At 40.8% G+C, this 16,718-nt stretch overlaps 2 protein-coding genes across 3 annotated transcripts in view; both read left to right on the forward strand.

Moving 5' to 3' along the window:
• Positions 1-12,466, forward strand: part of LOC145454972 (tetratricopeptide repeat protein 21B-like) — a 35,030-nt gene extending 22,564 nt beyond the window's left edge. For both annotated transcript variants that reach the window (XM_080332900.1, XM_080332901.1), the window contains 9 exons: positions 3,427-3,603; positions 4,167-4,283; positions 4,379-4,650; positions 5,535-5,690; positions 6,077-6,278; positions 8,045-8,140; positions 10,218-10,346; positions 11,291-11,411; positions 12,057-12,466. In XM_080332900.1, coding sequence (XP_080189026.1) covers positions 3,427-3,603; positions 4,167-4,283; positions 4,379-4,650; positions 5,535-5,690; positions 6,077-6,278; positions 8,045-8,140; positions 10,218-10,346; positions 11,291-11,411; positions 12,057-12,202 — 1,416 coding nt within the window. In that variant the 3' untranslated portion in view covers positions 12,203-12,466. The remainder of the gene's footprint in view (positions 1-3,426; positions 3,604-4,166; positions 4,284-4,378; positions 4,651-5,534; positions 5,691-6,076; positions 6,279-8,044; positions 8,141-10,217; positions 10,347-11,290; positions 11,412-12,056) is intronic.
• Positions 12,467-12,887: 421 nt separating this feature from the next.
• Positions 12,888-16,718, forward strand: part of LOC145455147 (uncharacterized) — a 51,952-nt gene continuing 48,121 nt past the window's right edge. Inside the window, exon 1 of the mRNA XM_080333106.1 lies at positions 12,888-14,447. Coding sequence (XP_080189232.1) covers positions 14,313-14,447 — 135 coding nt within the window. The 5' untranslated portion in view covers positions 12,888-14,312. The remainder of the gene's footprint in view (positions 14,448-16,718) is intronic.

Consider the following 16,718-nt stretch of genomic DNA (forward strand, 5'->3'; position numbering starts at 1 on the left):
TGATTCCGTCGCGACGATATAATATTCAATGGCTGGTGTATTGAAGTTTTTTACCTCCAAGAGTAATACTGTGAAAACAATTCTATTCAATATTCATATTGAAATAGCTGTTCGGGGTATGAATATATTCAATTGTATCACGCGATACACTCACAATCGCAAATTCAATCTAACGGCTAATGGTTTTGAAAAATGCTGCGTTGTTTAAATTATTTGAATATTTTAAGTAACTTTCAGCAGCTGTGCTGCACAAGCTATTTAAGACCTAGCACTCAATGCCCAGTGTGGTCAACTGTGTCAACTATAGGTGCTTTCACACAACCTTGCCTGTTTTTGGTATAGCCGTAATGTGTGTGGTTAACGAGGCGTGGCAGCCGGCGACTTGTAACTTTACCCACGCGAGGTTCAGGTGTCGCGAGTACTGCACAAATATTGACTTTTGTCTGTCTGAGTCATAATTTTGGTGTCAGGTCTGAGGTATCCGTTACAAAAATATCTCGGGGGTTTGATTACTTTGGGATCAGTCTTTTGTTATTTTGACTCGTACAACGACCGCAACTGTCCGGTTATGTTGACTGTTCCTTGAATAACCGCTTTTAAGTCATCCGAGGAATTGTATTCAACGTACATTGAGTGTGACTTTGTGTGGATAGGATGGCCCTCTGTGTAAATCGCTGTTGATCAGTTTGACGTGGATTGGTTCAAATCTGCCGCACGTTGTATGGAAGGCAGATGTGTTCAACAACAGAGTACTTCTACCGTTTCGAAGTACTCAAGTAGGTTTTGTTTCCCTGTACTACTCAAGTAATTACGGCTTTATGCAACACTACTTGATTTTTATGAAATAGAGTAGAAAGTTGTTTAAAATTACATCTTGCAATTGCCAAACCTGCAGCTTCCGATTATATGATGAAAGATTGCAGCCCCTCAACTCAAGGTTGTAATGACTCGAGTCTCGATTTTTTTATGACTCGACCTGACTCGGGTCATTTTTTCAAATGCGTAAAATGACTCGACTCGAGTCGATTTTTGTATTGACTCGACTTATACTCGAGTCAATGTGCATGGCTCGAACCAAGTCATATGACTCAAGACTAGAACGGCCAAGACGGTCTTTTCATTGTAAGATCGAGGAATAGTAAAGTTACCACGTTATTGTTATCTTGTCTATCAGTCCTGATAGTTGGAAAATAGGACCAGTAACTGTTAAAACTGAGGAAAATTACGATATTATGAATGCGAGTAATTCTATATCACTCGAGCAGAGTTGAAAAAAGTGGGTTTGACCAGACTAAGCTGAAAACTGAACAGTGAACACAATGACTTGTACTCGGACTCGGTGGTGAATTGAAAACGACTCGACTTGACTCGAGTCAAAACTGTAAAACTGTGATTGACTTGTGACTCGGAACCTTGGGACTTGGTTACAACCCTGCGTGAAATATAGTTTTTGAAATTTCCACTGTAATAGTAGGCGTCTCTTTATCAACGCCATTCTTGTGAATTGAATGCCTACCCTTAACCTCAAAGACACACGTTGATTTCGCTCGCAGAACTGGTTGTATCTGTAAAATGCGGAATGAGCAATTTCATTATGCCAATCCTCAAATGTGTGACCAATGTTAAAATAATTTCATTTAATCTTTGTGTAACGTATATTGACACGTGCACAACTGCACATACACACGACTGACACGAGAACCTGATGTTGGGTATGTAGGCTACCGATTTCGGCCACTTATGGTGCAAGAATTTAACTATCTAGTCGAGTGCGAAGATTGCCTATGCTGGAAATTGGCTGGCCTATTGACTTCAAAACTAGGTCAACTACCGGATTTCAGTGGAAATAAACATACAAAGTGCTCGCAAGCTCGTAACAAACGCAATTGCTTATATGACTTTAGTGGAAGACTTTCATTAACTGCTCTTCTCGCTACTGTCAAGGTTATTAATTGCCAAATGCCATTTATTGATGTGCTGTGACTCAGATAGATGTTGTACGCATATGCCCGGTGCCCACTGTGTTTGTATTGATATACTAACATCCATGGACCTTTTCTCTTTTTAATTGGCTCGTATATTGCCTGTATGAAATGGGATTTATCGGGGACGAATGAGCAATTGACCATATAATACGGTCACTTGGTGGGCATTTATATGAATAGTCGATGAGAAGGAAAATGTAATGTGCGGAAAAGACAAAAGACTTACACACAACCTAGGAACCTTTGCAAATCTGTAATTGATGAATCTGGCACACAAGTGACCAGAATATTCTAACATCGACTTGAGTTCCTTGGCCCTGATTCAAGATTATCAAATTCAAATTGAACGAAATAAATCATGGCCACGTAATAAACACTCGAGATTGGAGCAGACTAGCATTGAACAAACCGCTGACGGCACTTCAAAGTCGGCAAGTGATCGTGCATCAAGTCTCTTGTCATTTCAATATACTGTTTTACCCGGTGTGTATATCGCTGATGGCTATTTCTCATCTAATTGACATCAATAATCGACATAGCTAATACGTTTGACGGATTACAACCGGCTAATGATAGCACGTCGATACGTATTTTCTGCCTAGTACCACCTCTCGGCAACCGGATGAGTACTTCGAATATGGTTTTGATGAGCGGTTGTTCATTTAACGTCCCGCCAAGCAGGGATTATGACCTCGGTGAAGTATCTGTAACACCGGGACCGGGCACGTTCTGTTGCGTTGAGATAATGAAGATTAATCATGTGGATTTTATGTCATATTGAAGCCATGGCGACTGTTGGTGTTGATCTTCGCAACTGGCCGAGCCTGAGTGTTAATTGCTTAGTATATTGACATTGTCTTTGTTGTAACGTATTATCAGTATTGTTTAAAAGATTAATACGATGTCCCTTTTTGAGGGATAAGTATGCTTGCGAATCAGCTGAGTGTAACAAGCTGTACTCTTTTGATAGTTGTTTCAAATTTGTCACTGCAGGTCTAATGTCTATCTCTAGTTAATTAACAAACTCCTTCGCAGTGTGCTTTTACACCTTGCTCAGTAAACAATTAGGGAAAAAACGCTTACCTTGACTTCAACTAAGTGTGTCATGATTAATTAGTGTGTGTAAGCCTACTGACTTGTCTCGATCTTGCATCATAACAGATTGAGGTCTTGAAGTAGCTCTGATCCCGATTTCTTGAAGCAAGGCCTGTTATTTTGAGTGAATTCTGATTCCTGCTGAAATTAACGATGTTAGGAATGCGAAACGTTTCTTTATATATGTTGTTACATAATGTACATGGAGCAAAGTAATGGATGGCCTCAGGTGTTGGTGTTTTTATGGATTAACGTACTGCTCAATGCAACTGATCCTTTGATTTATGCACAAGTCATTACTGTATAATGTATATAGCTATTTGTAAATAACTCCGTATGATTCCAGGCCCGAGTTTTGAAGCGAGTGCAATTGGAGCAGCCCGAGTCTGTGTCGGCTCAGAAAGAGCTTGCTGCCAACATTTGCTGCAAGCTGGCTGATCACGAGTATGACAGGAATAAGGACAAAGATCAAGCTATCAAGTTTTATAAGGAAGCTCTGATTTACTGTGATAACGATGTTCAGGTGAGTGAATTTGGCGTAAAATGAAATTCACTTGCGTATGGGCCATTCACAACTAATTAAAACTCTTTAATCTGGATCATATTGTGTACAATCGGGGCCCGTGTGTGTAATTGGTCTTTGTAATGTTTTTAATGTTTGCTTACTGAAAAAAGCGCCATTACCCATATTGTTTTACCTGCCATAGCACCATCTCAGTGGTGTTAGGCTATGGTAACTTACTTGAGTTTACATAAGGAAATCCACCTATTTGCATCAGGAATAACATATCTGTAACATAACTTGCTTAGAAATATCTAAAATGTTGCCGAATAGACAAAAAGAGTTTATTTCCACAAAATAAGTGAAAATGTGTCATCAAGCTGGTCACATATACAGTCGTATAAAGGTCTTTGAAATATTATTAAAACTATAAATATATGTTGTAAAAAAGTATAATTCAATGACATCTATAGCAGTGTATGTGAATATAATATACACTTCGCTTGTAATAACTTTTCTACTCAAGGCAACGAAAATAGCATTCTTTGACCTCTGTTTCAATCGATATGTTGGTTTGTTTTCAGGCTCTGCTCCAAATAGCAAAGCTTTTTCTGCAGAGTGGCGATCTGGACATGTGCCAACAGTACTGCATGCAGATCCTAAAGCAAGTCGAAACGACGGGACATAGCGAAGCCAGTATGGTCAGTAAATGTGGATTTCGATCAAAATGTCCCATCTTGTCGCCTAAACACCGTGTTCCAGAGAGATGTAGCAATGGCTTTCTTTTCTACGGCAGATGATGGCTGACATTATGTTCCGTAAAAACTCCTACGACGAAGCGATATATCATTATCAAAAGCTGTTGGAGGCCAAGCCGGACTATTACGAAGCCCTGGCGAGGCTTATCGGCCTGCTGCGGAGGTCCGGCAGGCTCGAGGACGCTCCCGGGTACTTGGGCATTACCGAAAAATCCGATGACGAGAAAGTAACCGGCGATGACATGTTCAATTCTAAATCTGGGACTTCCAATGATCCCGGGTATCATTTCTGTAGAGGATTGTACGAATGGTTAGTATGTTTGCTTTGAAGCCACTATATCTGCTCTCTGACCATCAAGACCCAGTGAATACTACGGTATTATTACCCAACTGAGTTTAGGCTGCTAATGCAGATTTACCCTCGCACAAGGGTGAGTTGCGACAAGCTTAATTGACCATTAAGTTTAAATTTACTGTCGATACTAGGACCCCAAAACTTTGACGTTGAAAATAACAATTCAAATCCAGAGGGGGTCAGTAACGAAGCACGGCTGTTTTTTTGGAGTGCTCAAATCGTTACGTATTTAGGCTACTTCCCTCCTACCTACCTTCGATTAACTGGGAAAAGTATGTTAACAATTGACCAAAACTACTCTTTGAAAGTGCTTAGAGTAATTTTAGCATGCCTTGGCAATCGATGCTGTTACTTGTAATTAAGTAGATTTACGACCTTGCTTGTGCATCTACTTAGCACCAACGCGGACTATTTTGACCAACTCGTCTCAAATACCACCGAAACGTATATTGACGGTGTGGTTCAGGGGTCTCAAACACACGTAATGTGCGGCCGACTACAGATGCAAGTGCAGAAACTATATTTGAAAATGTAGAAGGCGTGAATCGCTTCCCAGTAAATCATATTTTCACGGCGGGTGTGGAATATCATTCCGCAAGGTCCTGTCAAAGAATGCCTACTTAGAAATACATTGAATATCCCTATTATTGATGCTGCAGCGCTTAGCGTCAGCAAAACCTAGGAAATTGGCCCGTGAGCAAATTTGAGTGTGAGACCTCTGGTGTAATTGATGATACGCGGTCAGAAACCAGAATCGATAAAGAATCTGGATGTTTTTGTTCGCAGTGATGAGAAATATCTCAAAGTGTTGACTTTGATCACGTTGATATTTGCCACAGGTACAGCGGTAGAGCGAAGGAAGCGTTGCAGTCGTTCAACATCGCACGTCGAGATGCCGACTGGGGGGAGAGGGCCGTCGAAAACATGATTAAAATTTGCCTGAACCCAGATCAAGACACTGTCGGTGGAGAGGTGTTGGAAAATGTCGACAACGGGTGAGTGCATGCAGACCAAGTTTTACGAGCACAAAGGCAAATCTGGCCTCTGTCATTTAGGGCTATCGTACGGACTTATTCGCGGATTGAGACACCGTCTCATTGGTTTTTTCTTGTCCATATTGGAATATACCGGATTGTTTTCGGCTGACTCTTGTCAGGGGTAATCGTCAGCAACTGGTAGAGAATTCAAAAGAACTTTGACGTTGATATTATGATTGCCCCTGATGAGTGTCAGCCAAAAATATTCGTTTTTTTAAAAATATGAATATGTTATACCGTTGTATCCAGAATTTCTGTACCTCCAAAGAGTCTTCAAACACTTTACATTCTACGTGCAGTCTTTTACATCGACCCCTACCACGGCGTTGTGTCTGAATATTCAGGAACAACGAAAAACTGTCTGCCGCAGAAGCCGGTGTGGCCACCGCGGAAAGACTGATGAAAGAACTCATGAAGACCCCGCCTTGTTCTCCCGCGGTCAAGTTGAGGAGGGAGATTCTCTCGAAATACATCCAGCTCAGCAAGAGAAGGAGACCAGAGGTGGAAAGCGCGGTGACGGCTTTAGTTGATATTCTCAAAGACGAGGTGAGATTTGGAATTACATTGTAATTTGCTTTGAGACGGCGCTTGTGTGTGCTGTATTTCTATTGTTGGGTTTTCCTCAGCGGGTTCGATTCCATAAACCACCGTTCTTCACCTCACCCGGTATCTGCATGCTAATAGTAACTAACGCATTGATCAAGGATGGGCAATTATTTTCCTCCGTGGGCCAAATCAGAAGTAGAAAATACGTTGGCGGGCCGAGTGAAAATTTTTAGCTATATTCTGCAGCTTATTTTAATCTTCTTATTAAATTACACCGTGAATAAATGCTGCTCAGTGAATGTGTTGATGTTAGGTGATGAGAAAGTGACGGTTAATTTAAAAAAAATATCTATTTGCCATCATGATTCGAAACAATTTAAACAATATACATTTTAACGCTTTAAACCCCTATTCACGTTCTTCTATTAAGACTCGAAAACAGTGGTTCTCAAACTTTTTAGGCTCGCCTTCCTTTGTGATAGTGAAAAATTTCTCGCCCCCTTATCATGATATCACAAAATATTAAAACTGCAACCACAATGCTAGCAATCCCAGCGAAAAGTTTGTGGCATGGACGGCTATGGCTGTTGATGAGAGAATTCTCAAGTATGAAAGTAGGAGAATACACGGTTCTATATATCCCTGATTGACTTGTTTTACTAATTTGGGATTTGGAAACGCATCACACAACAATTTGAAATACATGCCGTATAATTTTTAACGTGACAATGGCAACAAAGAAGGTTTGAACTAAACTGTATGGAAAGAGTGATTTCTTGTGAATTTAATTGCTACTCATACTTTGCCGCATTGCCCTTATTTTGAATCTGGATTATGCAGGGGCCGGTGTAATCGTGCCATATTAATGAACAGGCTTCAAAGTAAATGAATTTCCTGTTGAGTTGATACAGCCTATGGCGTTAGTCATTCAAAATATGATGTTAGGCCTTTCGCGGGCCGCACAGAATAGCTTCGCGGGCCGCACTTTGCCCAGGGTGGCATTGATGGTTTAACAATAATTTCAGCAAAGAATCTTCTAGGTACGGTACTTCAGTATCAGTATACAACTGAATAGTATATTCATATTGAAATAGACCCAAATATTTTTGGCCAACTCTTGTAAGGGGTAATCGTCAGCAACTAGTGGAGAATGGAAGAGAACATTGTATGTGATAGTTGATATATAATGTTCTCCCTGATCAGTGTCAGCTGAAAATATTCGAGTTTATTTCAACGTATATATATTTATCAGGTTCAGCAAAGTACCTCTGAAGGTGTCGCTATAATTGTAAAAAATAATATTGCCGTACCAAAGTTTATGGAATTCGATTCTAAATGCAGGAGCTATCGGGAATGCACTTTTGAGACTTTCAAGATCTTTATCGTCATAATATAAGTCGGATAATTTTGTTATTGTCTATGCTAGCCGACGGATAAAAATTTGGGAGAATCTTAATGAATAATTCATTGACGACACTGCGATAACACGACGAATCTGTATTCGCATCCAGTTTCCATTATCGAATTACAGCACTATCGCAGTGTCTGACAGCACTAAAGCAGTGTGCTGAACGCTATAGCAACCGTGCCTAATCAGACGCCACTTTCTCAACCGAGAATTTGTTTTCACTAGATAAGGCAGCAACGAGCACTACCTTTTTACAACAGCTCGTACATTCATAGCCGCCATCCCGGTATAATATTACCATTTAATCACCGTTATCTAGAATCAGATATGCGCTAATGCATTTATAATTTCTCTGTAGCGAGATAGTATCCAGTGTCAACTCTCAATGGCGGTGGCGTTTCAAATTCTGAAGCAGACGCCGAAAGCCAGGAACCAACTGAAAAGAATTTCTAAGGTGAGCGCTCGCGAATGCGTTATGCGGTTGTCTCTCCCGCACTAACCTCTTTTTTGTTATTTCATTTTTAATTGATGCAAATTTCATTTGCACTCAGCACCGACATTGACTAAGACGACTATAACAGATTATTTCTGCCTGCATTGTCCAACTAATTGCTTGAAAATGACCCTGTATGCCACTCTTTATTTGGTCTATTCAACGTATTTTTACAAATCATATTTACACACATGCCGATTTATCCTCACCCCCTACAATCTTGCTATACATTGTTGGGAGGGGGAGCCTAATTCCTATCGATAGATTAAAGGCAATTCTGTCAGCTTCTAACAGAATTCTGCGATACAGCATACATGGTTATCACAGAATTATTGAAAATAGATTCTTGATGATTAATCGGAGGTGCGAACGAAAAATTCGATAATTTTAAGTTCTGAAATGGTATGTACTTCAAACGGGGAATGCTGAAACCAAGGTTTAAAAATGTCGCAAGGTTTTATGGGAGGAATCCTGTCTCCTGTTGCTATGACCTGAGTGGTTGTAGTTTGGAGCTAGAAGGGCTAGGACATTACCTGCCTATTCCTGTGTCTTTGAATGAGAGAACTACACCGTAACGCCTCTTACTTCATCAAGTAAATGACATTCGACACAGTTATTTACTCCATCAACTGAATGAATTATGGCACACTATTTCAGCCTGCCTGGACGTGGAGACGGCTTGCCAAGAGTCATCCATGATGGTAATCATTGTTTGCGTTACGGTCGAAATGTACTTCAAACGAGGCGTGCTTGGAAATCAGACTGTTGCTCCTCTCAAGATTGCCATAATTTAGGTGTTTTGAATTTAAGAACACGGCACAATTGCAAGATGCATCTTCGTGACTAACACGAAATGACTAATCAGTACGATCTTCAAAGATATTTACATGTACCGTGATATGGGGACTATTTGATGTGATTTTTTCGACATTTTTACGCATAAAAAGGATCCAGACTTGTGACAAAACTACTCTCTACATTTCAAAATGCAAAGCGGAAAAATGCCTAGAAATCTGTTCAAGTCAACTTAGCCTGCCCTAAAATATAACCACTTGAGTAGGAGTGCAATTAGGAAAAACCTAATTGATTGCGATACTGGTAATGTACTCCAAAACAGTGACCACCTCTGCCACTGACACACATCCGATGACCCGGACACAAAATTTACAGCATAGTCGTAATTGTTTGTCTTCTGGCTGAGCTGTATTTCGTTAGTTAGCTGTAATTTGGCTGTTATGCATTGACACCATATTCTTGGGAACGATCTGCTCCAATAATTTCAATTTTGGGAGTGTTAGTTTTTATGGTGGGGTGATGCCTGTTAAATTACTCAGCGTGACACTGCTTCAAGTGAGTGAATACGGAATATGCACAAAAACGGTGTCTTTAGGTCAAACCAAATGGCTTAAATCGCGTGATGCCATCAAATCTGCCGTAACATTGGTATTTTAGATCACATGCATTTCTGAACACTTGCCAGCATTGATAAAATGCATCTTTCTCTTTCCAAAATGTCCTTTTTTTCTGGTATTCCACCCCATTTTAGAACTTCTGTTTCAGGAATCTCTGAATTCTCCCAAATTCAGATGTAATTTAGTCGATGCTAAATTTTTATCGCAGATTTTAATGCCACAATAAACCATGATGGAAGAGACATCAGTAACCTGCGACCTACATCTATGCTAGTAGTAGCAATGACGTTATAGTCAAGCTTAATCGTAAGGATACGGTAGCTGAAAAACCGCGGACTGTAAAGAATTATATGACAATTGGTTATGATCACAATATGACGTCACCATTATGATGATCACAATTTCTAATAGCATGTCCTAGATTCCATGTATTAAGGCATGGACAAAGTCACTTCAGTATTTTGCATATAGAAATTATTTCATATTGTGCTAGACAGTCTCTCTTGTATGTCTATGTAAAATAGATATCCACTATCCACTCAGGCACAAATTAAACCACAATTGCAGTGGCTTAAAAGAACTATCGTACTTACAAGGGACAAAACGAACTTATGTCCTTGCTGTAGATGCAGTGGAATCTGGAAGATGGTGATGATTTTGAACACGCTTGGCTGCTCTTGGCGGATTTGTTCATTTCTGCGGGGAAATACGAACAGGCCACCGACTTGCTGAAGAAATGCATCCAACATAATAAGGTGACTGCTGCCATCTTCTTGGCTGTAAGACCAAACAAACTCCAAACGTCAGATGTTCTTGTGATTTGATACATCCAAATTCATTAATTCCACTTTGCTCGGAAGCAGAAGTAAGAGGTAGACCTACGTCACAAAAGCTACTGTTGGATCATGAAAGGTCATGAGATTGGATATTTGTAGTGTTCAACTCTCTAGTATGACTTGGTTGGCAGCATATTTTAGATTTTGCTCAAGACCCACTGATGTCGACTACTTCATTTTGATCTAAAAGCAAGGTTTTGAACCAAAATCAAGGTGTATGTGGAATTTGTTAGACACATTATCACAGTACATGCGGCAAGTGTGGGACCCACAAAAAGGATAAAAATTTTCCCTATCCAAAAATTGTTTGTTGACTGAAAAAGTGAGTTTTGTATACAAAATTTTGATGCGCGAAGCAGGGTTGTAACCAAGTCGCAAGGCTCGGAGTCACAAGTCAATCTCACTTTTATAGTTTTGACTCGAGTCAAGTCAAGTCATTTTTGATTTACCTCCGAGTCAAGTCCGAGTCCAAGTCTTTGCGTTGACTGCTCAGTTTCAAGTTAAATCCAGTTTTTACAACTCTGTTTGGTGATGTCCAATGGTAGCATTTAAAATATACTAACTTCCCGCAATTTCAACAGTTTCTGGTCACATTTTCAAGTACCAGTACCAATCGGCGAAATACCAACATTGTGGATACTTAACTATTTTTCGAACTTACAATGAAATGTCCGTCTTGGCCGTCTGAGACTCGAGTCATTACAACCCTGGTGCAAAGTGCAGTAATTGCTCTGCAAGAGAGTTTAATCACGGTCTTCCGAATTTTGGCTTGCTTTGGTCATTTTGCATTTACCACTGCTGACTTCCCACGTCGTGTACTGGTACTGGTGCTCTCTGAAATGATGAACTGCATTCTCTTTCAGTCGTGTTGCAAGGCGTTTGAATATCTCGGACACATCCAGGAGAAAGAGCAGTCCTATAACGAGGCCGCCAAGAGCTATCAAAAGGCTTGGCTATATGGAAATTGCAGCAATCCCAGCATCGGTATGATTTTGTGATCGTGCTGTGACTGAATAACGACTCAGGGAAAATTGATCAGCTGAATCAGCTGACTCCTGACATGACTTTGTCGCAGTATGTGCCGCAGTGCTGGTAGTCATAAATTTGGCTATTGAACCAGCTACTTATGCCGAGTAAATACACAATTTGATGTCTTAGCCTGATTGTGTCATCGCTTATCTTGTGGTACTATTCATTTGACTATGCAATGAGTACATATACATGTATTGTACAGTGTACAATGTACAGAGAGAATACTATCGGTACCTTTTTTCTGTAGGGAAGAGAGATATGGGGAGTTTAAAGGTCATTTTTGTACCCACTATGTGATAAATTCTGCATTTATATGTAGAAGTTTGTATGTCATAGCCCAGCACATGCCCCCATAGGTTTTTGCCATGTATGGTGAGAGAGAGAGAGAGAGAGAGACTGCACCATCGAGACGCTACGACGAAAGAGATGTGATACCACCATTTTTTTCCTCCGTGGACGTGGACAACCATTGTTAAAAGCTGCTGTTCTACACTTATTATTCAAATTAACATCTTTTTCAGTCAATGTGAACGTTTTAGCGATCTCTTATACATTTGCTGATTTGGTATATCATCAACTTCAATGATTCCATTTCAGGGTATAAATTATCTTTCAACCTCCTGAAAGCAAAGAAATATATTGACGCAATCAACATCTGCCACAAGGTCCTCGAGAAGAACCCGCATTATCCCAAAATCAAGAAGGATATTTTGGACAAAGCTAGAGCATCGCTAAGGACGTAGTTATTCTATTTTCTGAAAAGACATTGTGGTTACATTTTGATGTTTTCAAATATTATTTTTGTAGAATGGTAGTTGTTGAGTTTTGAAACACGGCACCTTCCTAGATGTCCATAATAGATCAACACAATATGAAATAAACTGTCGGAATAGTGCTGTGTATTTATATCTTTTAAACCTCTGTATGTTTTACGATTGCTAGCTAAGTACGAATTCATATATTGTTCGCTTTTCTGTACCGTGTAAAATACAATTATTTTGGTAAGATTCTTGATCTCGCTGTTGAGATAGACTGAAGCTGGTGAGAGTGATCGCAGTGTAGTAATTTGGTCAAGTAGCAGAACGTGTACTCGGTATTTGTGCTGCCGATCATATCCGCCAATGTAGATAGGACGAGCTAGGGGTTTCGAAACTTGACTCGATCCAATGGAGGTGATGTATTAGGAAACTAATTCTAGTGTCAATGTTTGTGATCGCGTTCGTATCGTAAGCATATAGCCTAACTGACGTTTATTCCGAAAGAAACGACCAGAACACCGAACAGCTATCAGCCGTATCGCAGCATTTCCTAACCGTTCCTAGCCAATTGCCGTTCAGTGACGTGAGGAGGCGTACATCTCTCCACAAGACTTATAAGAGAGAGCAGACGTCTAGACAGCGCATGCGATGTGTACACTCGTCGCGCAGGCTCATACACTGCGTCGAGTAGGACAACACGGCAGACGTTACTATTTGCCGTTTGGGAAAAAGGTCGAACCCGATAGCTGTCTAGCTGGCATCGGTTGAAATCGATCGAGTCTACGGCGATCTAGCTCCAGCGACGCCGCCTTCAGATCAGCCGCCAGTATTGTTGTGATTAAACAAGCGATATGGTCGATTAGCGTCTGCTAATGAGTGCGATTGTTATGTTGTTCCGAGGCTGAGTGAAGACAGTCCTGTAATGCCTTAGTGCTGCGTTGAAACTATTAGAATTGTGAAGCCAGAATACATATTTCTTCTTTTAAGTAAACGGTGTACATGATCTGGTGGTTAGTACATTCAAATGGCTTATACGTCTTGTACATATGTGGCTTTGAACGCATAGTATTCATAAATATCCCAAGTTAGTAAGTGGGTTTAGGTATGATGAGAACGTATTGTATCAACCGGTGCGATTCGCCGCAATAGGCGACGAGCAGCCTACGTTCCACGATTGCAATACCAATGCGTCGCGTCGGAGGTCGACTATTGAATTCCCATGCAATGCGTTGGAGGTTTATCTGGGCTCCTCCACGCAAGCCGTGTCTCAAGGAAAGCCTAGAGCTAAATTGGACCGTGTCACAAGTCGGCAGCTCTGGAATAATAAAAATATTATCGGCTTCGTGTAAAATGACTATGGATGTCGACACATCGTGCATACTAAAACAACAACAGTACCGCGATCCAGGTAATGGAGCGGATACCAGAGACCGAATTAGTAGGATAGTGTAGCCTGCAAATGTGCGGAAACGGCGAGTGTTTCAGAGTTTTACGGGTAGTAGAGTTGTAACAGCGAGAGGAAACGGACTCGACTACAGACTGGTCTCTGCGACGCCGATGAGTAAACGAGGACCGTGTTTTTTTACAGGCAACGTGCTATGCATAATATGAATTGCATGAAGGTGAGCAGGTCAGCTATTTCACTACGGTTCAAGGCTGCGGAGCGTATTATTATTATGGACCGTATTTTATCATTTAACGGCGTATTCTATAGCTTAACGTATAGCCCCAGACATGATAAACACTACAACGCGTAATCGGCGACAAGTCCACCTTGCATCTGTCTGAAACTTGATTTTTAGTAATATTTAATATAAGGGGTTGCAGCATTGATTAATGACTCCGCCGACTCTACAAGGCGGAACATAGTTACTCAGCCTGACAGTACTATTTGTGATTGGTTCAGATACTGTAATACTATAATGATAAAAATAACATGAACGATACAGTTTTCCTCTGTTGCTGCTCAACTGCTTACTGAATGGATTATTAAGTTACTCTTGCAAGGATACAAAAGTAATTTCACAAGCTCAACATCAACAAGAGGACATATTATCGTTTTTTTACTCAAATCTATATCGCAACAAAAGCCAATATGGATCATATACATCCTACGACATATGCCAAAGAGACTTTAAAGGCAACGCTCAATTGCTACCAAATAGCAAGTGTGGATAGCCTCAGTGGGCCTGGTGGTCTACCAGCGCTAGTTGCGCGCATGTGGTACAAGGTCAGTGTTTTATTTCATTTCACCATTCAATCTCCTGTTGTTAATTTATTTTGAGCTAGTTCCTTGGATGATGTATGCATTCTAGTGTAGGCTAGCTACATTATTCATTGATCTTAATCCCTTGAACCTCACAAAAGACATTGGCCAAAAATCTCTTTTGTATGGAAAACTGGCATGCAGAGTTAAGAGATGACCCTGTCATAGCCTAATCTATGTCACACTAGACTGTGAATCATCACGTCGTAATTGTGAATTACTACACTTGGAAATGTTTCTTCATAATGTGATACTTATAATTATAGGTGGATGAACAATGGTAAGACAAGAATTGAATATGTAGGGGAGAGTAGGTAGGTATGGGCCACTGTTAAGGTGTGGGCCACTGACATATCAGGCGACTGTGACATCACACATGCTTGTCACGCTCTGTGATTGTAAGAAAAAGGCTTCAGACTCACACATGTTCCTCACAGCCATGAGGCCAGCAGAGTTTTTGATTTAGCTGGAGATATATAATTTTTGTGGTCGAAAGTAAATTTATTTTAAAATAGGGAATTTGGGTTTGAGTCTAGGTGTGGGCATGTTTGGGCTAGACTTATTTATGATGTGAAAGCTATAGTAATAGGCTAGCTATGGAGAATAGTTTTACTGCTTTGTCAATCTCTGTTATTTTGAAATTATGGTAAGAATCACTAAAATGGAGTGTTTGAGGTATGGGCCTTTCAGTAGGTTAGGGTATGGGCCGGCCCATACCTCAATAGACTGAGGTATGGGACAGTATAGCATATGCCTGAAATCAATATTTGATCGATCCTATTAAATATATTTTTCATTACAATACAACAGGTGTTGGTCTTATCCCTCCCATATACAAATCAATCCAAGTTTAATCATGAAGCCCACAAAAAAGGGCCAGTTTTCAGAATCAGATCTCAACTTGGCAATAAGAAAAGTTAAAGCAGGGGAGGTGTCAAAAAGAGAAGCATGCCGTCAGTACAAAATTGGTAGAGCTACCTTGAACAGGTATCTGGAAAAAGCAGGAGATGAATCATACGCCAAAAAGATATCAAAGTCGTTTGCCAACACTGTCTTTAATGAAGAGGAGGAAAGTTTGTTAGCGCAGTACGTCATCAAATGCTCCAAGATGTTTTATGGTTTATCAATTGACGACCTATGTAGACTTGCATGGCAGTTTGCAATAGCCAATGGAAAGACACCACTACCAACTGCATGGTCCAAAGATAGCAAGGCGGGAATGGAATGGTCACAAGGATTCCGAAGGAGACATTCGCTTTCACTCCGCATTGCTGAGAGTACAAGCCTTGCCCGAGCATCAGCTTTCAACCCCACCAATGTCCAGCTTTTTCATGAAGTATACCAACAAGCTTTGGAACAGTTTCCGTTTGCAGCAATGAATGTATGGAACTTGGATGAGACTGGAGTGTCTACTGTGACAAAAATACAAAAACTCATAGCTCAGAAAGGAGACCGCCAGGTTGGAGGCATCTCGTCTGCAGAACGAGGTACCCTAGTCACACTTTGCGCCTGCGTAAATGCAGCTGGACGTACCCTTGCGCCAGTGTTGATCTATCCAAGAAAGAAAGTGCAATCATTTTGGGCAACAGCTGCACCCCCTGGAACTTTGACCTTGGCGAATGAGAGTGGCTGGATGACAAGCATGCTATTTCCTGAAGTATTGCATCATTTTATTCAGCAGATGGGAGCAACAAAAGAAAACCCGCAAATTCTGATTTTCGACAATCACAACTCGCACATCACCATCGAGGTAGTCAACTTGGCGCGTGATTCAGGAGTGGCGATTGTTACTTTGCCTGCTCACTGTTCGCACAAAATGCAGCCACTAGATGTAGGTGTGATGTATCCATTCAAAACCTATTATGCTAATGAAGTTCGTTCATGGCATCATTCAAATCCAGGACGAGCACTGAACATTCATGATGTTGGTAGCCTTGTGAAAACATCTTTTAACAAAGCTTTTACCATCGAAAACATCGTAAACGGATTCCAGAAGAGCGGGATTTGGCCCCCAAATCCCATTTCATTTACTGAAGCTGACTTTATGGGTGCTGAGCCAAGTGAGCAACCACTCCAAGAAAATCCTGTTCCAATTGAATTGCCGGAGGAGCCCAGTTCATCAGGAGCCCTATCTCCTGAACAAGTCAGACCTTTGCCTAAGGCTCCGACTAGAAAGTCAGGACCAAGGAGAGGTCGGGAAAGAAGAATTCCAGTGATTTTAACATCAACGCCCCA

The sequence above is a fragment of the Botryllus schlosseri genome, chromosome 14 (genome assembly GCF_051294905.1).
Source record: "Botryllus schlosseri isolate E-star chromosome 14, Bs_hap1, whole genome shotgun sequence".
Taxonomy (NCBI): domain Eukaryota; kingdom Metazoa; phylum Chordata; class Ascidiacea; order Stolidobranchia; family Styelidae; genus Botryllus; species Botryllus schlosseri.